A 27,883-nucleotide genomic window follows, 5' to 3' on the forward strand; every position below is an offset into this window, starting at 1 on the left:
TTCTGGGTTTCTGCGAGAAACCTTGTGCCACAAGCCTTGCTTTATATCGAGTAATTTTATTATTTTCATTTCGCTTGTGCACAAATACCCTTTTGTATCCAACGGGTTGGACATCTTCTGGTGTCTGGACTATAGGTCCAAAAACTTTTCTTTTCAAAAGAGAATTTATTTCTGATGTGATAGCCTCTTTCCATTTTAGCCAATCACTTCTATATCGACATTCATCCATAGATTTTGGTTCAGGATCTTCATTACTTCTGATAATGTCAGTAGCTACTACATATACAAATGTATTATTGACAACAACGTTATTTCTATCCCTAATTTCTCCTGTGTAATGAATTAAGGTCTCATTATTATTTCCAAGTACCTGTCCCTTTTCAAGGGATGTCTCTTCAGGAGTTTTCTCTTTAGGAGATTCTATAATAGGGATTTCATTTTCAGGAGAAATGGGTTTGTGAATGTCGATTGGATTACTTACCTCTGTAACCTTTTCTGGAGCGTTTACAGATTTCAATTTTCTCCTTCTAGGAGTCTTATCTTTTGCACCAACAGGCCTTCCACGTTTAACTTGCGGCTTAGATTTATTAGCTGACTGTTGTCTTTCAAGGACATCAATACGTGCTGGAGTATTTGTAGCAGGTATATGGGATTTTAGTATTGCCTTGGTATCTGCAAAAGAATCAGGTAACTGATTTGCAATCTCTTGCAAATGTATAATCTTTTGAACTTCAAGTTCACATTGATTTGTACGAGAAACTAAATGAGATAAACTCATGGCATTCCAAGTGATTTCATGTTGTGTTTCGGGCACTAATTTTGCTCTCCCTAATGTAGGGAATACCATTTCATCAAAATGACAATTTTGAAACCGTGCTTTAAACAAATCACCCGTTAAAGGTTCAAGATTTCTAATAATAGAAGGAGAATCAAAACCACTATAGATAACAAGTTTACATTGAGGACCCATTTTAGTTCTTTGAAGAGGGGCAATAGGAACATATATTGTACAACCAAAAGTTCTTAAATATTACGTTGTTGCCCAGAGACTAATTGTATGGGTGAAACATACAAGGATAAGAAATGAATAGAGCTGCATGCCAGGTTTATTTTTAATTACTTTAAGCCACAAGGAATTCTCTCTGATGGAAACTGCCGATGCCATTGACCCATTGAAGCTCTGTTTCTAGATATCAACTTAAAAGGCCTAACCCCCCTTCCCCCTCCTTCTTAGACTTACAAGCAATCTACCAGTTAACTGAGTGATCCTTCCTCTCCCCAATAACAGATGAAATAAAATCTCTCTAGACTCCCTATGCTCTTAGCTAACCCTACTAGAATTCTGAAAATAGGCAAGAAATTAAGAGGGATACTTCTTATATTTGATAAGTGGTAGAATTATTTGTTGTAAGTGATAACAATAGCTAAGTTCAAAACTTATTTATCACAAGTGCTTCTTATACATTTTATCATAAGCAAGGTCTTATATTTCGATTTCGACTCAAATTTCGAAGCTCCAAAAGTACGAAAATTTCGACGAAAATTTCAATTTCAATGAGGATTTTGATTTTGATTTGAAAAAATAACGGAAACTAGTAGTAAAGCATGAAATTCTTTGTGAAACTTTAGAAATGGTTAACAAACATAAAAATATAAGTTTTAAGACTAATATATTACAAATTAAATACATGTATGTTTTGTATGAGGTGGAAAAGTTGTAAAATAGTATGTGTATCAAACATGTTTGTAAGATAATGTACATTAAACATATTCAGTTAATGCAAATGAAATTCATAAATCATTTAAATATTATTTATTATACAAATATTGATAATTTAGACATGAATGGTTAAATAAAATATTACTATAAGTTTATTTTTTCATATAATTTCTTAAGCACTTGTGATAACCTTTTGTTTCAATAAAATAAATTAAAAGAGAAACTTCACTTCACTCTCGAGGTTTTGATAAATTTCAACAAATTTCACTAGAATTTCGGGGTTTCGATAAATTTCAGATGATTCGTTGAGATTTCGATAGAAATTATGCAAGACAGAAATCGACTGCAATTTCGATTTCGAAGGTGACGGAAATCGGAAATTTAAGATCATGATCATAAGTACTTCTTAGAAGTAATTAAGTGGTGTAATTATCTGTTTTAAGTGATACCAATAATGGGCTAAGTTCAGTACTCGTTTGTGAGTGGTACCAAATGAAGCTTACTTCTTTTTTGGAAATAATTATTCACTTTTGGGCTAAAATCTGCTGTGTGTGTATGCGAGAACCTGATATTTATGTGAAATAATAAGTATATATGAGGTTTGGAACTTGTGATGTTTTTGGAATAAATGCTTTTGTATTCTAGCTCTTCTTTGGAATAACTGCTTTGGTACTCTTGATGCTCCCCTTATTTTTCTTGTTGTAGCTTTATGTTTTGGCGACATATAATTTTTTACTTTACAGGTAAGACACAGGTTGAGGAAAGATTATGGCATTGAAGGTGGCATTCCTGTTGTTTTTTCTTTAGAGAAACCTAAGGTCAAGCTGCTTCCATTCAAGGGACCTAGTGGAGAAGAAGAAAATCCATCGGACTATCAGGTGAGATGCTTACCTTTTCCTTTGAAGCATTAAGTTCTTTCTGTTTGTTATGATGCATGCCATAATAATGAGGCAAATTTACCTAACTATGTTAATTGTTCCATTTTTTTCATAAATGAAGCTCACAAATTTCCTTTGCTTTTGTAGCACATTTATATCAGCTCTGTAACATTCAGCTGTTATGTGTATCATTGTGGAAACATTATAATTTCTGACGCTTATACTTTGGGATTCTCATAACAGATAGTACCCGGTTTCAGGGTTCGCATCATACCTGTTCTGGGAACCATTCCCGCAATTTTTGGACAAGTTATGGCCTCGTATGTTGTGACGCAACTTGCAGGGTTGCATGTTCAAACAGAGCCAGTGGTAAATTTGGATATGGATCACTACAGGATTCTTCATCAACGCCTTATTGAGCATGAGGAGTTACTGTATGGCACCACTGTGCAAGTTCAGGTACGTACTATGTTTGTGTAGTTGCATTGTCTGAAGGATTTTTTGCTAAATGTTTTTTCTCCATGCGTAGGATAGGTCAATATGCATTGTCATGTTCTAATTGTTGTTGTAAATTTTGAAATGGATGAGAGAAGAAGAAAAGATGAAAAAACAGGTGGCAGTTTCATAGAGCATCCTTCCAGCTCCAGGTCTGCCCTCTTATGTATTAGTAATAAAAAAGCCTCAAAGACAAAATGCTTCCTCTCACGCTGTGTAATTAGTAAAATAGCGTGTTCTTTTCTAAACACCCTCTCTCCTCCCCCCCCTTTCAAGGCTGGGGAAAAAAAGTGGGGTGTATAAACATCACCTAACCCAGCTTGTTACAACCATTACCCAAGGCAGGTATAAATAAAACCTTCGTGAAAACATTACCTAACTCATCCATGGATTTCACAAACAGAGTCTTCACAACCTTCCTCAACACAACAACCTTCATGAAATGAGTCAATGACAATCAACTTTGATGTACTTTGCATCTTATGAAGCACTAGGTTGCTTAATACATAAATGAAAGCTTGATCGTTACAAAACATATTTATAGGTTTTGTAACTAAAAATTCCATCATTGACATAAGAGATTTGAAACCACATAAGCTTACTCTGAGTGTAAGCTATAGCTTGGTCTTTAGTACTAGAGTTGTTTGTTTCTTGCTATGCCATTTAACAAGATTTTTTACCAAAAATTTACAATATCTAGTAGTAGACCTTTGATCATAAAAAAAGCCAGCCCAATCTGCATTGGTGTATCCCATGATCTCATAGTTTTTCTTACATTTATAGGTAAAACCTTTAGCAGAAGAGCCTTTGAGATACCATAGAATCCTACAAATAGCATCTAAATGTCTGTTGTGATTTTCCAGAAACTGACTCACCATCACAGTTTAGTGACACTGTGAGTCAAGTAGATGAGTAGATCAACTTACAAACCACCTTCCAATGTTGACGTTTATCTTCGAAGTCCAATCCAACATCCCTAGACAACATCTTGTTAGGATCTGTAGTATATATTCGCTGATAGATTCAATCCTTTCTTACAACATACAGTCTTAATACCAAGAAAGTAACACAAAGTACTCAGGTCCTTGATTTGAATTTTTTCTTGAAGTCATTGCTTGACATCTGCAATCTTGCTTTAATCTCTCCTAGTTATGATGATATCAACAACATAAACTAATAGAAGTGCTATTTTTTAATTGTTTTTGGGAACAAAAACCAAATGATCAAAGTAGCACCAGATAAAACCAAATGTAGAGATTGCCATGCTAAATATGTCAAACCAAGCTCGAGGAGATATGGTAGGAAATTGAGGATCAACTCTTGTTTCTCTTAGGTAATTGATGGACGGAAGAAGAGCTGAAATTTTTTTCTGGAGTAACAAAGGAAGGAATAGGAGGATCAACTGACAACGGGGAATCAAAAATCATTTATGGGCTTAAAATGGATTGATCCAAGGGGGACACTATTATAAAAATTAGGTGTCTTTTTAAAAAGGTTACACATGCACTATCATATTTGAGTGTTGGGATCGTGACATCTATATCCCTTTAGAGTCCTCGAGTACCCAACAAAGACACATTTAAGAGCATCAGGAGAAAACTTGTCTTGATCCGTCCATGGAACTTGAACAAAACATGTTCACGATGATTTTGTGTACACAAGATAGAAAAGGAAATATTTCATTGGAACACTTGCCATCTTGTTGAGAAGAAAATAGGCTGTAAGAAGAGCATTAATTCAAAAAATTTTTGGAACATACATATGAAAGAGTAATGATGTCAAGTAAATGTCTATTTTTTTATTTAGGTACTCCATTCTGATGGGCATGTTCGCATGATGTTTGATGAATAATCCATGTTAAAACATTGCTTTAAGTTTTTAGGTAAAGTGGTTGTCTAACATGGTATCGGAGTTGGTTACCAAGAGGTATTGGGTTCCAGTTTTGTTGCCTATGTTTATTGTGTGAAGTTTAAAAATTATTGTACTTCCTATGATGGGTGTTATTTATCATTTGTTTATCTATCCACATGTTATCAGGCTGCACATGCGGGTCTGTATTAAAGCTTGATATACATTGTTGGCCCACAACCAAACAACTCAAGTTTTTAGGCAAAGTGGCATTCTAACAATCCATTTGACCAAGCAAAAAGATCATTTTGAACAAATTTCAAGTGCATTATTTGATTGAAAAGAATTTGAATACTACTGACACACTAAGTTTTAATTTAATAGAAATTCATAGTGGTCTTTTAACAGATAGATCCAGGTCATGCTTGAAAATCATCCACAAAGGACACAAAATATTGATGACTTGCGGACCGCAAATGTCTGAATGAATAAGAAAAAACAATGATTTTTACCTCGAAACTAGACTCTAGACAGGAAAGATGTTTTAATATGCTTTCTTATTTGATACGTATAACAAACCAAACGAGAAATAGAAAGGAACTTAGAAAAAGCTAGTTGGAGTTTTAGAAGGGATGGATGACCCCAATGAGCATGCCAGTAATTAATAGAAACTTCATTAGTAGAAATTGAAGAATCTGCACAAGCCATCCCTCTCAAGTCCTCCACCAATCTTGTCATCCCTAAATAATACGAAGGAAAGAAGGTTATGTAAGAGCTATGTTATTTTGTTAATTGACTAATAGATGAAAGTTCAAGGGAAATTTAGGCACATATAACATGTAGGAAAGAGGAATAGAAGGAAATAAAAGAAATATTGGGACAACCAGAAACCAGAGCTGTACCATCAGCAAGAGTAATCTTAGGGTGTAAAATAATGTGTTTCAACGATTGAAATAATTGACTACCTATCATATGGGAGACGCAACAAAATCAGTAATCCAAGGTGAGGAGGAAGAAGAGGCAAGAAGCCCAGCTATACCTGAATGGGCCACAATAGCACTAGATGTGGAAAACTGAGTTTGGATATGTTGAATCATGCAAACAAGATTGTTATACTCTTCTCAGGATATTGTAGATGATGTACTTGACTCTCTAGTGTAGTGGCTAAGTGCAATGGAAGTGCCAATGATGGAAGCACCCTCGACACCCTTGACAAGGGACTTATTGCCCCAAGTAAGCTTGCCATAGAGATGCCAACCGCAATTATATGATTGTCCATGTGACATGTGTGCAAATGTGAGAATTTTCAGGACCAACTCCTCATCCCAATACACTACCTCTGCCACGACTGCCATCCAAACATCATCTTTGTCCTCCAAGACTTCCCCAGAGGATGTGCTAACCATGGATAAACTATCTAGAGAAGAAGCTTGGTAAGAAGATTAAGAGCTATCTTTGGTGATCTGCTGGTCATAGTTGAAGAACTCTTATACAGGTAAAATAATAAGTTTGATTTCTATCTTGTGAGAAGCTTTGACAAAGATCAACCCATACGGCCTTGGCTGTTCTGTGGAACATCTTGTTCACAGAAACTCATGATTCCATGCTATTCCACAACCACACAAGCAATACTCAGTTCCCTTTCATCCCATCTTCATAATCCTTGGAGTTTGGAGACAGAAAAATGCAGCAGATACTTGGACTTCCCTTTTGAGTTGGTAGATGCATGTATCCCCTGAGACAGACCACAAGTCATAGTTGGAGGATCCAAGCAACTTGCTTACTGTGATCTGTTATTAACAGTATCTGATGAAGGTCTCTCAAGCCATCTAAACCACCCCCAATACTCTGCAACCAACACACTCCGGCATAGGGAATGAGCAACACAGCAACAATGCACAATCAGGCAGGATACACTAGTCATAATTGGAGGATCCAAGCAACTTGATGGCTATGATCTGTATGTTCACCGTATCTGTTGAAGGTCTCTCAAGCCATCAAAACCACCTGCAATAGCCTGCAATCAACATACACTGGCATAGGGAATAAACAGCACAGCAACAGTGCACAATCAGCCAGCTACTCTCATTATTGCTGGCAGCAGCTAGAAGCAAGTGCAGGAAAGAGCATGAAATAGTCATTGAACACCAAAAGAAACCACCCAGCAGTTGATGCAAGATTGCAAGCAATTAGTTACGAACACCTACGGCGTCAAAATAGCATCATCATGCCACAACCAACCTGTAGAATAGCGGAATCACAGCAGCAGTGTACCGGAAACACAGAAAAAAATGACTTCACAGCAGCAAACCACCAAGAAAATACACAGCATTCTATCAAGTGTGCTGCACAGCGTAACTGAGAGGAAGAGTGTCCCTAAACAACTCTCAAAAAACCAAACTGCTTGAGGTAAAGAATAATTGTTAGATTATCACTTTACCTAAAAGCTTAAGCTGATAGGTTGAGGACGAACGATGTATATCAAGCTTTAGCACTCCCCTGCACACACAACCCATTTGCATGTGGACATTGTGGAGAGATAAAAAAATGATAAGTAACACCCATCCAGGGAATAAGATAATATTTAACCCTCACACAATAATTGTAGGCAAAAGGAAACTCAAGACCTCATAACAACCATGGCTCCATGTCTGCCCTCTTATATATTAATAATAAAAAAGGAACAAAAATCAAAATGCCCTACTCCAACAACATAATTACTAAAATAACATATTCTCTTCTAACGACCTAATCACAGCCATAGGTCTGCCCTCTATTTATAATGTGTTGAGTACATCACAATGACCATAATATCCTCCCTCAACTTTTAGTTAGCAACATAAATAATAATTACTAAATAATTAGTGACCAATAATACTCCACCTTAAGTTTAAGCATAGATATCATGTGCTCATTGCTTATTACAAATCGATTTGACCCAAGCACCCCTAAACTTTAGTGAACATATCAGCAAGTTGGTGTTCAAACTTAATATGAGTGGGTTCAATGAGCTTTTGCACAAGTTTTTCCCACACAAAATGACAGGTTCAATATGCTTCACTATCTAATGGAGGACTGGATTGGATGCAATATGAATAGACAAATAAGCTCTATAGGTTGTGACAATGGAAAACCTAGTTCTTTTGGTATGTTCTTGAGTGAAACCAATTCATATGTAGTGTGTCGTTGGTGCCACAACAGTTTATTTCTTACTCGTCTAGGATAATAGATTACCATCTACAAACACACACTAACTAGTTGTGAATCTTTTGACCCAACCAGATTTGCATTTGTATGATATAAGTGTGACCTTAATCTTGTAAAATAGGCATTTTCTAGTGCACCTTTGAGGTATCTCAAGATACGAATGAGAGCATTCGAGGGGCTCGTTTGGGGAGAATTGAGGAATTGGCTCACAACAATTGTTGTGAAAAAAACAGTCTAGTCCAATATAATCTAGAACTAGTCAGCATATCACCAATCCTTGGTAATAATTTGCTGTTAGGATCAATAGATGTATGATCATAGTTGGATCTTAACACTCAGTTTAATATATCGGATCTAGAACATACTTCCTCTATTACATTATAGTTCTTGAACAAGATGGATAAATTTATGCCCAAAAGTATTTTAGCAGACATAGACCTTGGTCTAAAACTTTGTGAAGTTGCTTCAAACTTTGTAATCTCAATTTCATCTATGTACAAAATTAGCAAAATCCTATAGTTACAAAAGCAATAAGGTAATTGATAAAGGTCAAACTCAAGCATAATTGCACTAAACCTACCAAACTATGCTCTAGGAGGTTGCTTTAGACCGTACAAGGATTCTTGGTCAGCACAATAATCTTGATTCTACCTAAGCAACAAACCCTTATGGTTGCTCCATATGGACCTCCTCCCGAGGATCACGATGCATTCTTTATACTTACGTAAAGGCCAACGACAAGGGGTTCCTAAGGAGATGAGCAAGTGAAGAGAAGCAACTTTGGTGGTTACGAAGAATATGTCCAAATAATCCTGATCGTACTCTTGAAAATATCTTGTGGACGTAAGGCAGACCATCAAATGAGATACAAAAACATTGGGATTGATTCTCATGATATACAACTTGTGATGTCTAACTAGAGAATATTGCAAATTAGGATAAGTGAGGCAATGAGAATGACTCAAACTACGTGAATATGTAGGTTGATGATTGAGCAGTGAAGATAAACCAAAATTTGGGCCCGACGGTGATGGCAAGCACCTTCGAACACCATTTACCCATATCTTCTTGCTGAAACGAATCTCCTCGGTTGACCTAGATTGGCATCACCCTCCTTCGCAACGGGGAACTCAGCTAGCACTTTCAAACACCTTTCTCCCAAAACGTCTAGTCAAAGCCATTCTTCTTCATTAACCTAGACCTGAAACTAATCAGAGCATCCTTGTTTTTGATCATAATTCCATCAGTCGGATTTGGTGATCCCTTGTACAAACCATTGCAACATTTGTGGCAAGTCATCCTAGGCTTTAGGGTTTTCTCAAAGTTTGTGGAAATCCAGCAAGAAATTAACTTTACTCGAGCTCAACAAACAGATCGTCTCAGCAAACACTGTTGGCCTTCTGTATCAAAATCTCTCACCCACTTATAGCAAGGCATCCTTAGCCACCAAGGTGTGATCGACATCCGTCTATGGAGTAAAAAAATACATACTGCTGCCTAAGAATATTGCCTAAACAGGGGCACAACTGAAGTTCGAGTTAATAACCATGGGGACGCTAGAGTTTGTGCTCTCAAGGTGGAGTGCAAAACTTTCTGCACTAATCTCCTCAACCCCTTGACTTTAGGATATTGGAATTCTTTTCGAGATGCTTCTCTTACTTTGTTATGAAGACTGAGGAGTTATCTTGGATCATTAAGGTCGTGGGGGTATTTGCGAAGGTTCAATAGGGGCCATTGAGTTGATTCAAGGAGGTTTTAACCTCAATAGGGGGGAAAGGATCTCCATTGCGCTGCAACTTAACAGGAAGGGGAGATTTCTACATATGGAGAAATGGATGGTGGAAGACGTCAAGGTCTATGTATACTAGAAGGTAATAACAACGAAGGGTGGAGAAAATTATTTAAAGCTATTTTGAAGCTTACAACTGAATCTACTAGGGAAGTTGCATTCCGTTGTATAGAATGTGGCTCTTTGAAAATCATCAGTGATGAGTCACATCTAAAGAAGTGGAGTGTGGAGCAGAAATTATTGGAAAAACTAACCATCGTCAGAATAGTGCCGGCGAGGGAGAGGAGATTGAACGAGAGAAGCAATTCTCATGATTCTTGGGGCAAAAAGTTAGCTTCTTTTCCTAGTTTGACCTTTAATTCTAATTTTAGGCGCGGGAAGGAGTTCATAATGGGGTTCAGTGGATCACCCAAAATTGCGGCAAAATGGGTTGTTAAACAAAATACGGGGATTGGGCCCACTCCTACTTAAAAGGAATCTTAGGCTCTAACTGGATTTAAATTAGGGGGCTCATTAACTCTTAGCCCAGTGAGTATCAATGTGTTGGATGAAGCTAGAATTGACGCTTCATCTCCTTTAGTCATTGTAGATAAGGAAGGAGATGACCAACTAAATCGTTTCCTGAAGAACCATCCACATAATAAAATGGACAACTTGACAGAGTTCCTAACTTCATGTGGGGACAGGGATTCCAAAGAGGAAGAGGCAGTGAAGGCTTTTACAACAGACAATAACCAACCGGAAGAGGTCCTACACTTCAATAAGGGATTTGTGGGTGGTGGTCCTGCATGTTTTCTCCTTCCAACAACCGTGTGTGAGGTAGCAAAAGAAGTCAGAGATGATGAAGTTGAAGGAAAGATATCATATTCGGAAGATGATTTGAGTAGTTTCCGCGACTTTGATAATGGATTGTTAGTCGAGCAATTGCAGATTGATTTAGATATGGAAGGAGAGTGTGATTAGGACCAATTCTCAGAGAGAACTCTTGCTACTGAAGATGAGGAGTTGCCAAAGATGTTTTTATTTCCTTCACAAGTCACTTAGCATCTAGGAGATGAGACTCTTCATTTGTCTTCTGACATTGGGCAAGAGCTTAATACTATAAAGCACAATGTAGACCAGAGCATAACATTGATTGAAAAGTGGCCTTTGCCCCTAGTTTCTAAGCAAACTCTTGAAAAGGTGGGCCCTGGTTTAAAATCCACGTGATGCATGGAAGGGTATTGATGAAGAGGTAGGTGTTCCTTTGGGTGATCATAATTCATGTAGATCAGGAAGGCATACTTCCCCTTCCTTCTTAGTCCTTTTTTTCTTTTGATGTAGGAAGGTCTTGCTAGGGGCAGTGCCTCTACTTTTGGTCTAGGGGGTAGAGAGAGAGATTGTAAAGATCCGAACAAGCTTCTGCATGACTTGGGCTTGACACTTGTGAGTCCTGGCGGTTTTGAGATTAGATTGGGTTTGAGCCCTAAAACTTACAAAAGGGGGAAGAAAATTCAGAAAGAACTTCAAAATTTGATTTCTTCTATCAATTATGGGGGTAGAAAGGGAACAAGGAGAGGGGATAAACGAGTTAAATTATGAGGATTGTAAGTTGGAATGTTATGGGTCTTGGGGATGTTAGGAAAAGAAGCTTGGTTAGGGAGGTTTTTCTTAGGAGTTCTCCTAACATTGTTTTGATTCAGGAGACTAAGCTTGATACAGTTGATTGGAAGGTTGTTAGGGCGATTTGGGAGGGGTGCAATAAGGACTGGGTATTACTACCCTCTCGGGGATCGGCGGGGGGCTTTCTAGTGGTGTGGGATACCTGTACCATATCCATAGTGGACAACTTAGTTTCTTTTCTCTTTCTGTCTTGTTAAAGGTGAGAGATTGGGGTCAATGGTGGATTTCTTCAGTTTATGGTCCTTTCAGGCCTTCTCTAAGGAGCTCTTTTTGGGGAAAGCTTTATTATGTCTTAAGTTTCGTTTAGGACCTAAAAGAATAGTGGGGGGAAATTTCAATGCAATGAGATTTCCTTGGGAAAAGAAGGAGGTAGGTAGTGTTATTCCAACAATGTAAAATTTTGGTCTCTTTATTACGGAGAGTGGCTTGAGGGATATTCCTTTAAGTAACACAAACTTTACTTGGTTGGTGGGTGGGTGTCAGATTTCTAGGGAATAAATTAGGAAATTCTATTTTTTAAAATTTGAATATACTTTTTCAGTTTCTAGTAGTTTTAGTTTCCTGTTTTCTTGCCTGGAGATCTGCTGATTTTATTTTGCTGATTTTGTGGTGATTTGATTTACTGATTTTGTGGTGATTTGATTTGCTGATTTTGTGGCCTTCCTAATTTGGTGGCCTTCCTTTACTATTTATCTTGTAATTGTGTCTCTTGAAATAATAAGAATGGTTATTCTTCTTCTCAAAAATCATTCATGGTATCAGAGCCTCGTGCTCTTTTTCTATTTTGTTCTTTCTTTTAATGATGTCGTATAAGTCGGCGATGACCGGCGCCCAAAGAAATCCTACCGGCTCTTTTGGTACTTCCGAAACCATTTTGCCCAATCCCACTATTCCTCCCAGGTTTGTATCTACTGATTACTATTCCCAAAATTCAGCCCTTTATCTCACGGTTGCAAAACTCATTGGGCACAACTATCTCGAGTGGGCTCAGTTCGTAAAATTGGCAATCGATGGCAGAGGCAAAATAGGGCATTTGATTGGTGAAATATCGAAACCTGCTGTTGATGACCTTGATCTAAAAAAAAGGCAGTTCGAAAATTCTCTTATTATTGCTTGGCTCATTAATTCCATGGAACCTTCCATTGGAAAACCTCACCTATTTCTTCCCACGGCTAAAGATGTCTAGGAGGCCGTACGAGATCTTTATTCGGACTTGGAGAATTCTTTTCAAGTATATGAGTTGGAAACTCGACTCCGGAGATCTAGGAAAAATGATCGTGATGTGACTACTTATTACAACAAATTGGTAACGTTATGGCAGGAACTTGATCAGTGTAATGATGATGTTTGGGAGAATTCGAACGACCACGCTCGCCACAAGAAGAGAGAGGAAAATGACAACGTTTACACATTTTTAGCCGACCTTAATCAGAGATTGGACGAGATCTGAGGCTGCATTCTCTGCAGGAAGCCATTGTTCTTTATTTGGGAAGTTTTTTCTAAAGTCAGACGTGAGGAGTCAAGGAGAAAAATCATGCTGCGCAACAACGAACCTAGTTTTAACTTGGAAGCTGAGAGGTTTGCTCATGTCAAGAGGTGTTAATTTTGACGACGATGGGCGTAAGAAACCGTGGTGCGAGCATTGCAAAAACCATGGAATACAAAGGAGACGTGTTGGAAGCTTCATGGTAAACCAGCAAATTGGAAATCAAAATCCAAACGAGACAGTCATGCCTGCCAAGCCACTGTTGAAGAGACTCAAGAGCCTTCTACCAACTAGGTTGTAGTCCTTTTTACCCAGGACCAATTAGAGCACCTGTACAAATATTTTAAATCTCTAAAATTATCCTTAACTCCGTCTTGTTCTTTGGTACAGAAGGGTAACTCTCTTGCTACTCCAGTAAGAATTATATCGTCTACATACACAATCAATATCACTATCTTCCCATTCTGTGAATGTCTTATAAACATCATATGATATACCCCTGATTTTTAACAAACTGAGTGAATTTCTCAAGCCAGGATTTTGATAACTGTTTTAACCCATATAAGGACTTCTTCAGTTTACACACCTTTGTGCCAAACTTTTCACCAAATCCTGGAGGTGCATCCATGTACACTTCTTCCTTCGGGTCTCCATTAAGAAATGCATTTTTTTATGTCCAACTGTTGTAGAGGCCACTCATGATTAGCTACAAAAATAAAGGAGATATTCAAAATTGTAATAACTATCGTGGAATTAAACTTATGAGTCATACGATGAAACTATGGGAAAGGATAGTTGAACAAAGATTAAGGTTAGAAACAAAGATCTCAGAAATCAATTTGGTTTTATGCTTGGGAGATCTACCATAGAAGCTATTTATCTTTTAAGAAGATTAATGGAAAAGTTTAGGGAAAAGAAGAGGGACTTGCATATGATATTTATTGACCTTGAGAAAGCATATGATAGGATACCTAGGGAAGTTCTATAGTGGGTTTTAGAAAAAAAGGGTGTATGTTGTAGGTATACCGATGTCATTAAGGATATGTATGGTGGAGTAATGACTAGTGTAAGGACTATAATGGAGAAACTAGAGAATTTCCAATTACCATAGGTGTACATCAAGGATCTGCTTTGAGTCTTTATCTTTTTGCTTTAGTGATGGATGAATTGACTAAGAGTATTCAAAAGGAGGTTCCATGGTGTATTTTGTTTGCAGATGATATTGTATTAATTGACGAACCTAGGGACGGAATAGAGGCTAAGTTAGAATTATGGAGAGAAGCTTTGGAATCTAGAGGCTTTAGGATAAGTAGAAATAAAACAGAATATATGAAATGTAATTTTAGTGATGATAGGAGGAATATTGGAGACAAAGTTAAACTTGATGATGATGAAATATATAGCACTTGTAGATTTCGATACCTTGGATCTATTATGCAAGCTAAAGGAGAAATTGAAGATGATGTAATGCATAGAGTTAAAGTAGGTTGGGTAAAATGGAGAAGTGCTTCAAGTGTGCTATGTGATCGTAGAATACCCTTAAAATTGAAAGAGAAGTTTTATAGGACAGCTATAAGACCAGCTATGCTGTATGGATCAAAATGTTGGGCGATGAAGAAACATAATATCCAAAAAGTAAAAGTTGCTGAAATGAGAATTCTTAGATGGATGAGTGGTATAACATTGAAAGATAAATTAAGGAATGAACATATTCGTGGTAAGTTAGGTGTAGCTCCTATAGAAGATAAGATAAGGGAGAGACAACTCAGATGGTATGGACACTTGCAACGTAGGCCTTATAGTGCACCTGTGAGGAAGAGTGACTTAGTTATTGTGGGGGGCAGTAGAAGGGGTAGGGGTAGACCTAAAATAACTTGGGAGGAGATAGTGAGTAAGGATTTAATATCCTTGAATCTATCAAAAGAAATGGTCCATGATCGCATAAATTGGTGGAAAAGGATTCATATAGCCGACCCCACTTAGTGGGACTAAGGCTTGGTTTTGTTGTTGTTGTTGACAAAAGAACTTTTACAGAGTTTAGCTTCGCAACTGGGGCGAATGTCTCCAAGTAATCAATGCCATAGGTTTGAGTGAATCCCTTGGCGACCATAGGGCTTTATACCGTTCTAGAGAATCATTAGATTTATACTTGATTGTGAACAACCTTTTGCACCCTACAGTTGTCTTTCCTCTTGGTAGATCAACTAACTCCCACGTGCCATTTTTTTCTAGAGCTTTCATCTCCTTGAAGATAGCCTCCTTCCATTCAGGAACTTTCAGAGCATCCTGCACAGTATTAGGAATCTCCATACAAGACAATTGTGAGGTAAAAGCACGAAAAACACGTGAGAGATTTTCATATGACACATAATTGGACAATGGATGTTGGGTGCAAGACCTCACACCCTTTCGGACAGCAATGGGAAGTTTAGAATCATCGAACTTAGGATTGGAACCAGACTCGGGTTTATAACTAGGGGACTCAGAACTCGAAGATGAAATGGACTGAACATGAGGTAAAGGCTTGGGGAGGACATTACCTGGAGAGTTTACAGATTATGGACAGTGTAAAGGATTAGAAGACCCTTTCTTTCGAGTTGTCCTCTATCGCGAGTAGACAATGTCAAATGGTACCAATGTTGTGGGGTTTTTTTTCTGTTTCTCCTTTGTTAGTCATTATAGGATCATGAACATCATGATATGGCACTATAGGAAGACTTGCCTTTTCAGTATCTAAAAAACTCGACTCACTTTCTCCTGGTATAATAAAGCTTGGGTTTCCAGGTTGAGTAATCAAAGTTGGAGAAGGATCATTTTGCGAGTCTTCAGTTTGGAAAAAAAATCATGAAACACAGCCGAATCATGATGTTCATGATTCAAAGAATGTAAAATAGGGATGTAATTCAAAGAATGTAACATCCATTGTAACAAACATTTTTTTTAGAAATAGGTTCAAAACATTTATGCCCCTTTTAAGTGGGAGCATAACCAACAAACACACATTTCGTGGCTCATGGTTCAAGTTTTCTTCGATTATGACTATGAATATGAACAAAAGCGGTACAACCAAATATCTTTAGTGGTAAAGAAGAAGACAGCCGATTTGTTGGATAAAACTTATGAAAAACATCAAAAGGTGTTTCAAACCTTAAAAACTTATTAGGCGTCCTATTCATGAGATATGCAGCGGTTAGAACGGCTTCACCCCAAATATATTTTGTCCTTGTGCAGGCAATAAAAAGGTCAAAATTGCAGATGGTTCACTCTCAGTGATTGCTGGGATAGGAACTATCAAACTCACTTCGTTGTTAACTCTCCATGATGTGCTCGACGTTCCAAATTTGTCTTGCAATTTGTTGTCCATCAGTAAAATTACCTTTGATCATCAATGTCAAGCTAATTTCTACTCTTTTTATTGTGAGCTTCAGGAATTGACCATGGGGAGGATGATTGGCAGTGCTAAGGAAAAAGATGGACTCTATTAGTTTGACGATGGACCTAACTCGAGTAGATAGTGTCAAAGCACTTGCTTAAATTCTGTTTCTGTTTTCAAAGATAATGGTATCATGTTATGGCATTATAGGTTAGGCCATCCTAGTTTTCAATATTTAAAATACTTGTTTCCCAATTTATTTCAAAATAAAAGTCCATCTTCTTTTCAAAGTGAAGTTTGTCTGTTTGCTAAACATCATCATGCATCCTTTTCCACCCAACCCTACAAACCAACTATATCATTTACTATGATTCACAGTGATATCTAGGGCCCATAGAGCATCTACGTATTCTCGCAAAAAATGGTTTGTGACCTTTATTGGTGGTCACATGAGATTATGTTGGGTTTATTTGATAAAGGCAAAATCTGAAGTGGAAACAATTTTGGAAAATTTTTACACCATGGTGCAAACACAATTTCAAAAAATTATTCAAATTTGGGCCAATTTTTTCTTGAAAATTGAGTTGTTCATCAAAGTTCTCGTGTCAACACTCCACAAAAAAATGGTTTGGCTGAAAGAAAAAACAAACACTTATTGGAAGTAGCTCGGGCATTGCTTTTTACCAATCATGTACCTAAATATATTTGGGGTGAAGCCATTCCTACTGCTACATATCTCATGAAGCTATTTCTAAAAAAAATGTTTGTTACAATGGATGTTACATTCTTTGAATTACATCCCTATTTTACGCCTCATCTTCTGTGGGAAAAAGAGGGGAGGGGGTGGGGGGGGGGGACCAAAACAAAGATTCAGATGTGTTTCATGATTTTTTTTTCCAAATTGAAGACTCACAAAATGATCGTTCTCCACTTTGATTGTTCAACTCGGAAACCGAAGCTTTATTATACTAGGAGAAAGTGAGTCGAGTCTTTTAGATACTAAAAAGGCAAGTCTTCCTACAATGCCATATCATGATGTTCATGATCCTATAATGACTGACAAAGGAGAAATAGAAAAAAAACACCACAACATTGGTACCATTTGACATTGCCTACTCGCAATAGAGGACAACTCGAAAGAAAGGGTCTTCCAATCCTTTACACTATCCAGAATCCGTAAACTCTCCAAGTAATGTCCTCCCCGAGCCTTTACCTCATGTTCAGTCCATTTCATTTTCGAGTTCTTTGTCCTCTAGTTCTAAACCCAAGTCTGGTTCCAATCCTGAGTTCGATGATTTTGAACTTCCCATTGCTTTTTGGAAGGGTGTGAGGTCTTGCACCCAACATCCATTGTCCAATTATGTATTATATGAAAATCTCTCACCTGTTTTTCGTGCTTTTACCTCACAATTGTCTTGTATGGAGATTCCTAATATTGTGCAGGATGCTCTGAAAGTTCTTGATTGGAAGGAGGCTGTCTTCGAGGAGATGAAAGCTCTTGAAGAAAATGGCATGTGGGGGTTAGTTGATCTACAAAGAGGAAAGACAGCTGTAGGGTGCAAATGGGTGTTCACAGTCAAGTATAAATCTGATGGTTTTGTAGAATGGTATAAAGCTTGATTGGTCGCCAAGGGATTCAATCATACCTATGACATTGTTTAGTTGGAGACATTCGCCCCAGTCATGAAGCTAAACTCTGTAAAAGTTCTTTTGTCACTTGTAGCTAATCGTGACTGGCCTCTGTAGCAGTTGGATGTAAAAAAATGCATTTCTTAATGGAGACCCGATGGAAGAAGTGTACATGGATGCACCTCCAGGATTTGGTGAAAAGTTTGGCCCAAAGGTGTGTAAGCTGAAGAAGTCCTTATATGGGTTAAAACAATCACCAAGAGCCTTGTTTGAGAAATTCACTCAGTTTGTTAAAAATCAGGGGTATATCATATCATGTTTATAAGACATTCGCAGGATGGGAAGATAGCGATACTGATTGTGTATGTAAACGATATAATTCTTACTGGAGATGACGTACTTGAGATGATCCAATTGAAGACTTCCCTCTCATCAACATTTGAGATCAAGGACTTAGGATCTCTGAGGTTTTTCCCTTGAATGTAGGTTGCTCGGTCGAAGAAAGGGATTGTTGTCTCCCAACGGAGGTATGTCCTTGACCTCTTTATGGAGATTGGGATGAGTGGCTGTAGGCTAGCAGACACTCCAATAGATCCCAATCAGAAACTTGGGGATGACAAGGAAGGTGATCCAGTGAATACAATTCGGTATCAAAAGTTGGTGGGAAAGTTAATTTACTTATCCCATACACAGCCCAATATTGCTCTTGCTGTGAGTTTGATAAGCTAGTTTATGCATTCACCCTACGATAAACACCTTGAAGCAGTTAATCGGATTCTCAGATACTTGAAAAGTACACTAGGCAAGGGTTTTCTCTTCCAGAAGACCACAGAGCAGAGCATAGAGGCATACATTGATGCAGATTGGGCAGGCTTAGTTATTAATAGGAAATCCACATCAGGATATTGTAGTTATGTCTGGGGAAATATGGTCACATGGCGAAGCTAGAAACAGAATGTGGTTGCAAGGAGCAGGGCCGAGGCAGAATATAGGTCTATGGCTAATGGAGTTTGTGAAATGCTATGGCTGAAGAGAATTCTTGAAGAGCTGCGGATGCCGGTGAACATGCCAATGAAGTTGTATTGTGACAACAAAGCTTCCATAAGTATTGCTCAAAATCTAGTACAACATGATCGCACGAAGCATGTAGAGATTGACAGACACTTCATAAAAGAGAAGATTGATAGTGGAGCTGTTTGCATGCTTTTTGTTCCTACTACTAAACAAATAGCCGATATCTTCACCAAAGAACCTTTCAGACCTAGTTTTGAGCTCTTTGTAAGCAAGTTGGGCATGATAGATATCTACGCTCCAACTTGAGAGAGGGTGTCGGGTTTCTAGGGAATAAATTAGGAAATTCTAGTTTTTAAAATCTGAAATTACTATTTCAATTTCTAGTAGTTTTATTTTCCTGTTTTCTTGCTTAAAGATCTGCTGATTTGATTTGCTGATTTTTTGGTGATTTGATTTGATGATTTTGTGGTGATTTGATTTGCTGATTTTGTGGCCTTCCTAATTTGGCAGCCTTCCTCTACTATTTATCTTGTAATTGTGTCTCTTGAAATAATAAGAATGGTTATTCTTCTTCTAAAAAATCCTTCAGTGGGGCTAGGGTTGCGGCTAGCAGGCTTGATAGGTTCCTTTTCTGCAATGAGTGGGAGGATGAGTTCCCTTATTGTTTGCAAGTCATGCTTCCTAGAGCCACTTCTGATCATGTTCCTATTCTGTTGGAATCTAGGAAGGTGGCTTGGGGTCTTATATGTGGTTGGAACATGAAACCTTTCAATCTTTTGTGAAGGGGTCTTGGAGTGAGGAGGTGGGTAGGGGTTGGGAAGGTATTACATTCTTGAGAAATTGAAGTGGTTGAAAGAAAAATTAAGAAGGTAGAATAGGGAGGTGTTCAGGGACATTAGGCTTGAAAAGACCCATATTTTATGTGAGTTGGCTAAGTTAGATAGTAAGGAAGAAGCTTTCAATCCCTTGGGGGAGGAGGAACTGAACATAATATCCAAAGAATAAATTGGAAGAGGTGATTTTTAAGGAATTGAAAAGTTAGATGCAAAAGGCACGACTTAAATGGGTAAGAGAGGGCGATTGTAACAAGACTTTTTCACAGGTTAGCAAGCGGGAATTTGAGGAGAAATTCTATTAGGGAGTTGGAGTTGGTTGGGGGGTGGGACTAGCTTCAAAGATCATTGATTTTAATTGTAATCTGTTTTCTGAGGAAGATGATTATAGACTGATGGCGGAAGGCCTTGAGTGGGATCCTTTGTCTTGTGATAAGATAGCTTGGGTAGAGAGACCTTTCGAGGAAGAGGAAGTAAGATCTACCATATTTGCAATGAATAGGGATAAAGCTCCAGGGCCAGATGGCTTTAATTTGACCTTTCTTTTTTATAACATTGTTGGGCAATGGTCAAGGATGCCTTAATGAAGGTCTTTAATGAATTTTATTGTAACGAAATTTTGTGCAAGAGTATTAACTCTACCTTTATAACTTTCGTGCCCAAGAAAAGCAACTCTATCAAGATATATGATTATCGGCCTATTAGTTTAGTATTCACTGTTTATAAAACAATCACTAAAGTACTAGCTAGAAGGTTGAGTTTGGTTCTTGGTACGACTATTACTAAGGCCCAAAGCACTTTTGTGTCCGAAAGGGGGGGGGGGGGACAGATCGCAAATGAAGTCGTTGAGGACGTTAGGAGAAGCAAGATGAAGGGATTAATATTTAAGTTGGATTTTGAGAAAGCCTAGGATAGGGTGAGTTGGAATTTCTTGGACAAGATTTTTATGAAGAAGGGTTTTGGTGAGATATGGCGGAGTCAGATGAAAGGTTGCATGTCTAATGTGTTTTATTGGGTGATAGTGAACGGGGAACCTAAATCTTGGTTTAGAGCTACAAGGAGGATTAGAGAAGGAGACCCCATTTCCCCTTTTTTGTTCATCTTAGTGTCTCATGCCTTAAGTAGGATGTTTGATAGAGCTGTAGTTGAAGTTTTAGAGAAAAGCTTGCAAGTGGGGAGGGAGGAGGTAATGTTTTTGCATTTTCAGTTTGCTGACAATACTATCTTTTTCTTAGAGGATTGTAGGTCATCTTGTCCGAATATTCTGGGGATTCTACATATTTTTGAAAAGGTTTCAGGGTTTAAGATTAATTTGGGGAATAGAAGTATTACCACCATTAATTTGTTGGAGCAAGGTTGGGAGTTAGCCTCAGACGTAGGTTGTGTTGCTTTGGATTGGCTGTTATCTTATTTAGGATTGCCTTTGAGGGGTAATCCTAGATCTGCTAGTTTTTAGGACCCATTTATCGAGAGAGTGGCTAAGCGTTTAGATGGTTGGAAGGAGGCACTTTTCTCTTTAGGAGGTAGGATTACTCTCATTTAAGCTTGTCTTTATAGTTTCCCTCCATATTTTTTTCTTTCTTTTCAAAATACATATGAGTGCGGCCTAAGAGAATCATGAGAAATTTCCTTTGGTCAGGGGTGGGGGATGTTAGGGATCATTTGGTGAGTTGGGGGAATGGGGGTGGTCTGTAGAGGGTGAGTTGGGTCTTGGTAATTTGGTATCTAAAAGCACGACTCTCTTGGCCAAGTGGCTTTGGTTTTTTCCTTTAAAGATTTCTTCCTTGTGGCATTAAGTTATAAAAAGTTAATTTGGACTTGATGGGAACGGATGGGATACCAATTCCGGTCTTAGATGTTCTTCGGAGAGTCCATGGAAAGCCATCTCTCAGATTTATTCCCTCTTTTTTCCCCATACTAAATTTTTATTTAGGGGTTATAATATTCGTTTTTGGAGAGACTTATGGTTGGGGAATCTTGTTTTGTCCAACTCTTTTCCTGGCCTATTTCGATTAAGCTTAGAACAGTACGGATCTATTTCTTCTTTCATTGTGAAATTGGGTGGTCCTTTAATTTCTTGGGATTTTCACTTTAGGAGATCATTGTATGATAGGGAGATGGAGGAGTTGCCCTTCTTGTTAGTCTTGCTGAATAATTGTTGAGTTTCTTTGCAAGCTGACAGTCTTCTTGGTCCTTGGATCCCTCAGGGTTCTATTCCTGCAAATCTTTTTGTGAGTTCTTGATCAGTTCTGGTTTTCCTTTTCCTATTTATAAAATTATCTAGAATGCCAAGGTTCCCTCTAAAGTCAAAGCTTTTATCTGGCTGGTTGTGTGTAATAGGATTCACACCAATAACTTGGTACAGATTAGAAGACATTTAAAGGCTCTATCTCTGGACATATGTGTGCTTTGTTTTAGTTGGTCTGAAATTGCTTCGCATCTTTTTTTGCATTGTGATTTTGCCTGGAGGATTTGGAACAAGTTATTTAATTGTTTTGGGGAATGCTGGGTTTGCCCAAAGACATTGGAGTTTTTGGCAATTCAGTTTGTTGGTCAGGAAAAAGAGGGTGAGGAGCTAAGAAATTGTGCTTTATTTGCTGCCCATTGGGGTTTGCAGATGGAATGAAACACGCGCATTTTTTCTGGGAAGAAATTGTCTCTTTTACTGGTTTGGGAGAAGATTCAATATTTGGCTTCTATTTGGTGCGTGGGTAATGAGAACTTCAGGGGAATGCGTTTTTCAGATGTTCAGCGTAATTGGCTTTCCTTGTTTAATTGATAGGGCCTACTGATTTTTCTGGGGTTTTTCTAATGTTCCTATGGTTTTGTCTTTCTTTATTTTCCTGGGGTCACCCGGAATTTTGAAAAGAGATGCTTTACTCTCTTCTTCTTGTACATTCCTATTCTATTAATGAAATTCTTTTTTTATCAAAATAAAAAATAAAAATTGAAAAAGAAAAAACAAAATCTGGAAGTCCATACAAAGGACAGGACTCATTGAGGTAAAAAAAGGGCTCTAAGGAAACGGCATGGTATGATGCCAAGTAGGATTGTAACAATGATAACCCTTTTGAATACTTGAGTAGGTCAGGAAAATACATTTGGTAGTATGAGGATCCGATTTATCCACCCTTGGAGTTAACTGATGAACAAACGACAGACACCCAAACATACAAGGAGGTAAAGAGAATGAAGGAGCATCAAGGAGAAAACAAAGTAGGGCATTTTACCATTGACAATGGAGGATGACATTTTGTGATAAGCAGGGTATCACATCAAAACACTTCAGGGACATTCATATAATGCAGTAGGGTAAGAGTGACTTGAAGGATGCATCTATTTTTCTTTTCTAAAATCCATTTTGTTTAGTGTGGGCACAAGATAACTAATGTATCATACCATACTTAGTATCAATTTTGGTGTTGAAGTACTCATCAGCACTATCACTAGAAGTATCTGACCAAGAAAATCAAATTGAGCCTTTATTTTAGAATAAAAGGAACCAAAGGTTTGAAATAAATTTAAGTGATCCTTTATTAAATAAAGCCAAGCCATCCTTGAGTAGTCATCTGCACAAGTTAAGAAATATTGGAAATCCAACCTTGACACAACCTAACTAGGGCGCTACACGTGAGAATGGACTAACATGAAAGGGCTTACCATACCTTTATTGACTTGGAAGCAAATGGAACACTGATGCTTTCCCAATAAGATTCACACTTGAAACTAAACACAGAACTACAAGTAGGAATTAGTTGTTTTTGTCTAATAAAGGATGACCAAGGTGACAATGAATTTGGAGTGGTGGCAGTAAAAGGAGATAGCAACTCAAAAGTAGTAAAGTTTCAGCAGCCTTATGTCCTCCACCAATCATCTTTGAGTACTCTTCCTTTGAAACAGATGCAGTACATTGTTCCCCACTTGCTGAACCCGAAGGAGTGGAATATGTGTTGGTTGCATTGGAAATTGCATGGCAGTATCATGAAGATCCCAACGCTGCTAAATTATATCTCCTCCTTATCCACCATGAGTGCACTTGTGTGGAGGGACTCTACCCCCTTCATCATACTGCGATGACCACTTGAGCCTCTCCTGGAACCTCTACAACTACTTAGTGTAACAAAAGCAGTTTTTTAAAGCTAGATATTGGAACACTAGAATACAAGGTTGAGGAACGGTTGTTGGAAGAAGCATGATGTATGCGACGATAATCATCAGCGAAGGATGGCTATTCCACACTTTTAAGAATCTAGGACCGGGCTGCCTCAAACTCGAGTTCCAGACCTACTAGAACCCAAAGGACTATCATTTGCTCCCTTTTCTTTTGCATTTCACAGGCATTTATGGTTGCATGATGTTGATTTCCTCATGGATGCACTTCAGCTTTGCAAATTATTTTGTGACACATCTATCTCCCTAATAAAAAAATATTCCATAGAGAAATCATACACACGGGTGATGTTGCTCAAATATAAAAGTTTGACGTAATCCCATATCTCCATGCATACATGGATGCATGCGGGTTTGTGTAATTTGGGATTTTACCGAGTTCTGTGGTAGGGAGACAATCAATGCATCTTTCTGAACCCATACTTCTTTCCATTTGTCATGATTGACCCTGATTGAAACAAATGTGCAGATTTGCCTACGCTTGTCAAATATAGCTTGACAACCTTAGACAACTACACATACTTCCTTCTAGCTTTTTAGTTGTAATTTATGGCAACAAAGAAGGAAACACACTTTTGGGATTCATGGACTCCATCCCAACACATGCAACTTGGACCACCAGAACAAATAATAAACAAGCAATGCAGTACCATACAGCAACAGAATACTGTATCAGGTCCCAATAAACGCAATGAACACTGACAATGTACTAAACAATCATTAACGAAGTGCCATGAGTGATCAACAAAAGAAGTTTGATCTTGAACAAAAACTTGACGCACGACATATTATGGCTTATAGGGGGATTCAAGACATGAGGGAGCAAATCTGATAAAAAACCTGAGGCTTGACGAAGTGTCACGCACCGGCACAGTTCTGGCTGTCAACCTTTAGCTGGTGCATGACTGGTTTTCCACCAATGAGATTTCAGGAGAATATAGACCAGCAATGTCTGTGGATGTTTGTGGTGTTGGTTCGTCAAAAAGCAGATACGATATTGTCAATTGAACACTGGTAATGACATCAGACTCCACTTCTGTGTGACTTTTTTTCCTGCATATGGTGATGTGGATGACCCTTCTACAATGGCAGACATGCATAGCATTTTGTGATTTAGGCTTGTTTTGCCAATGGACAATTAAGAAGTTAAGATCATGCTCTGACACTAAGTTAACAGTATTGTGTAAATTGGAAGACCTAATCACAACCATAGGTCTCCCCTCGATTTGTATTATATTTCAAGCACATTACAATGACCAAATACCCTCACTCAACGCTTAGTTACCAACATGGATAATAATACTAATTTTTTTTTTTGATAGCCAAAGAAAATTTCATTAGAAAGAGAAGAATTTACAAGAAAGAATGAGACATCTCCTGAAGAAAATCTGGAATAAACCAGAAAAAAACTACTAAAAACTACAAAAAGAGAAAAAAATCAACAATTCAGCACATTACTCCAATCTCTTTGAATCTCCTAGAGACTATGCCCTCTGAAAATTCCAAAACCAAAGCACTAAAATGATTCTAAATACTGAATCGTATCCCAACCCAGCTTCCTATTTAATTTTTCCCCAGAGAATATCAGTGCATTACACTCCATTCATATCTCCCATAAAACCATAAATATGCTACACCTCCATAAGGTTGCCCTATCCTTCCTTCAAAAAGAACGTGAGAAAGAAATGGCTAATAAGTCTTCAACTGATGCAGGGCATACCCAACTCTCTCTCCCACAATACTGAAAAGCTTATTCCAATTCCTTCAAGCAAAATCACTCTGCGAAAGGAGATGAGAAGCTGTCTTGGAGTTCTTGAAATAGAGCACACATACATTGGAGAGAGAGCCATCAAAGGTCTTCTGATTTGCAGTAAGGTATTAGTATTAATTTTTAAAGATCAAACAACCAAGTGAAAACCTTAAGTTTTGGAGGAGCCTTTGTGATAACCTCAGGCCACAGAAAATATAAATTACTTCGATATATTTGCATGATTTTGCTTTGTTTTTGTATTGAGCGAGTTCATGCTAGCCATGTCACTCATTAATTAAGTTATGGAAATCCCATTCAATCTATTAGTGGTAGGAGGGTGTGACACCTTGTATCACTACAGGCCAGCAAAAGCCACCTGGCAGCACTGCACACCAGCAGCAGACACTTGGCATTTGGCTGGCGGCACTGCAATGGCTGCTATTCCAATCTGTTTCCAGCAGTAAACACACCATAAATTCCTGCTATAAACCCAAACTCTAGAGAAGAAAGAGAGAGGCAGGAAAAGAGAGAAAACTCTGCAGGAAGCTGGGTAAATTCAGGGAATCAGGAGGAAATACAGAAAATTAAGAGGAAGCTTAAAATAATTTGGAGAAGCTGAAAATCAAGTTGGATGTTCTTAATTTTTGTTTTTTCATCTAGGTATTTTGGGTATTTAATGGAAAAATGGGTAGAAACTTGCATGGAGTCAAATCATAACAAGGAAGATGTAAGCTTGTTATTTCTAATTACTTGATATGTTTGCATATATGTTCTCCTTGGTTACCATAGTTGCATATTTTGTTCGATTGGGAAATTATTACGTGATAGATATTCATCTCATAAGGATGATGGTTTTTACTTGCTACGGCATTGCTTGTGTGTGCCAAGGTTGTTAGAATCAGGATCCTACATAGGATCGTTGGGAGGGTCCGCAGAATCGGATTGTAGGATCGGATCATGGATCGTAAGATTCTAATTACAATGTAAAGTAAATTAAAAATTTATATATTTGGCAATTTATGACAACCGTCAATAAAATAATCCCAAAAACTTGGTAGTAAGTTAAAAAATTAAAACAAATTTCAGGAATGTAGCTAGCTTTTTAGCTAGCACCTAGCAGGTTTTTCCTTCAACAATTTTGACCCTAAAACAAAATCTGAATAGCCTGAACGGCAAAGTGCTCTGGAAAGGGTGGCCTGTTCCTAGCTTATTTATTTAATACTTATAATTTAAAAAAAAGCAAAAAGAATGAAGAGAAGAAGGAAGAAGAAATTTCTAATACTAATTCAATGAACTGGTGTACATTTCTTAGTTTCTGCAGTTTTGTCATAAGACATAAGAAGAAAAAGAGAAGAAGCAGGAAAAATAGGAAGGAAGAAAGAGGAAGAGTGTTTCGTTAGTCGCAAAGAAAAGAAGAGGAAAAGGAAAGCTATATGCTCTCTGCTTTGGGAAAAAAGATAGGTCTCTGGCGTGTTGATAATAAGAGAAAAAGAAGAGGAAGAAAGTAAAAAAGACTACAAAAATACTGCATAACTGCTACAGGCCTGCAACTTTAAGCTCTTAGCCTGACTGTGCAACTCTTTATTTTTTGAAGCTGTCTACTGGTCTCGAAGCTCTCAGCTGGCCTCTAGTGCTGCTGGAAGAAGGAACAGTCCAAGCCTATTGATAGACAACCTAGAATCTATCTATCAATAACTCTAAGCTCTCAGAGAGCTTTCCATTTTGAAGGAAGTGAGCTTTCAAGAGATGCTCAAGTGCTCTCTTGACTTGGATCAAGAAAATCCCAGAACATGCTCGTTATTTTGCCCTAATTTTAATGCATTTGAACCAACTAGACCAAATTTTGTGTCTACTGCAAAAGTAAAGTGTTTGGGCCAATAAAAATGTAAACTTGGCCCTTTTCTTTAAAATCCTAAATAGAAAAAATCCATATTCCATTCCAAAAATAGGATCAGTAGGATCGATATCCTAAGATCCTTATTATCCAGATAAGATCCTACACTACTTTATTAGGATTCTACTTAAGATC

At 37.9% G+C, this 27,883-nt stretch overlaps 1 protein-coding gene across 3 annotated transcripts in view; it reads left to right on the plus strand.

The window, feature by feature from the left end:
• Positions 1-27,883, plus strand: part of LOC131160513 (tRNA threonylcarbamoyladenosine dehydratase) — a 121,653-nt gene that overhangs the window by 62,077 nt on the left and 31,693 nt on the right. For 2 of the 3 annotated variants that reach the window (XM_058116281.1, XM_058116283.1), the window contains 2 exons: positions 2,464-2,598; positions 2,842-3,057. In XM_058116281.1, the coding sequence (XP_057972264.1) occupies positions 2,464-2,598; positions 2,842-3,057 (351 nt within the window). Of the gene's footprint in view, positions 1-2,463; positions 2,599-2,841; positions 3,062-27,883 lie in introns of all 3 variants that reach the window. The other variant, XM_058116282.1, reaches the window with a different exon arrangement.

The sequence above is a fragment of the Malania oleifera genome, chromosome 7, assembly GCF_029873635.1.
Source record: "Malania oleifera isolate guangnan ecotype guangnan chromosome 7, ASM2987363v1, whole genome shotgun sequence".
Taxonomy (NCBI): Eukaryota; Viridiplantae; Streptophyta; class Magnoliopsida; order Santalales; family Ximeniaceae; genus Malania; species Malania oleifera.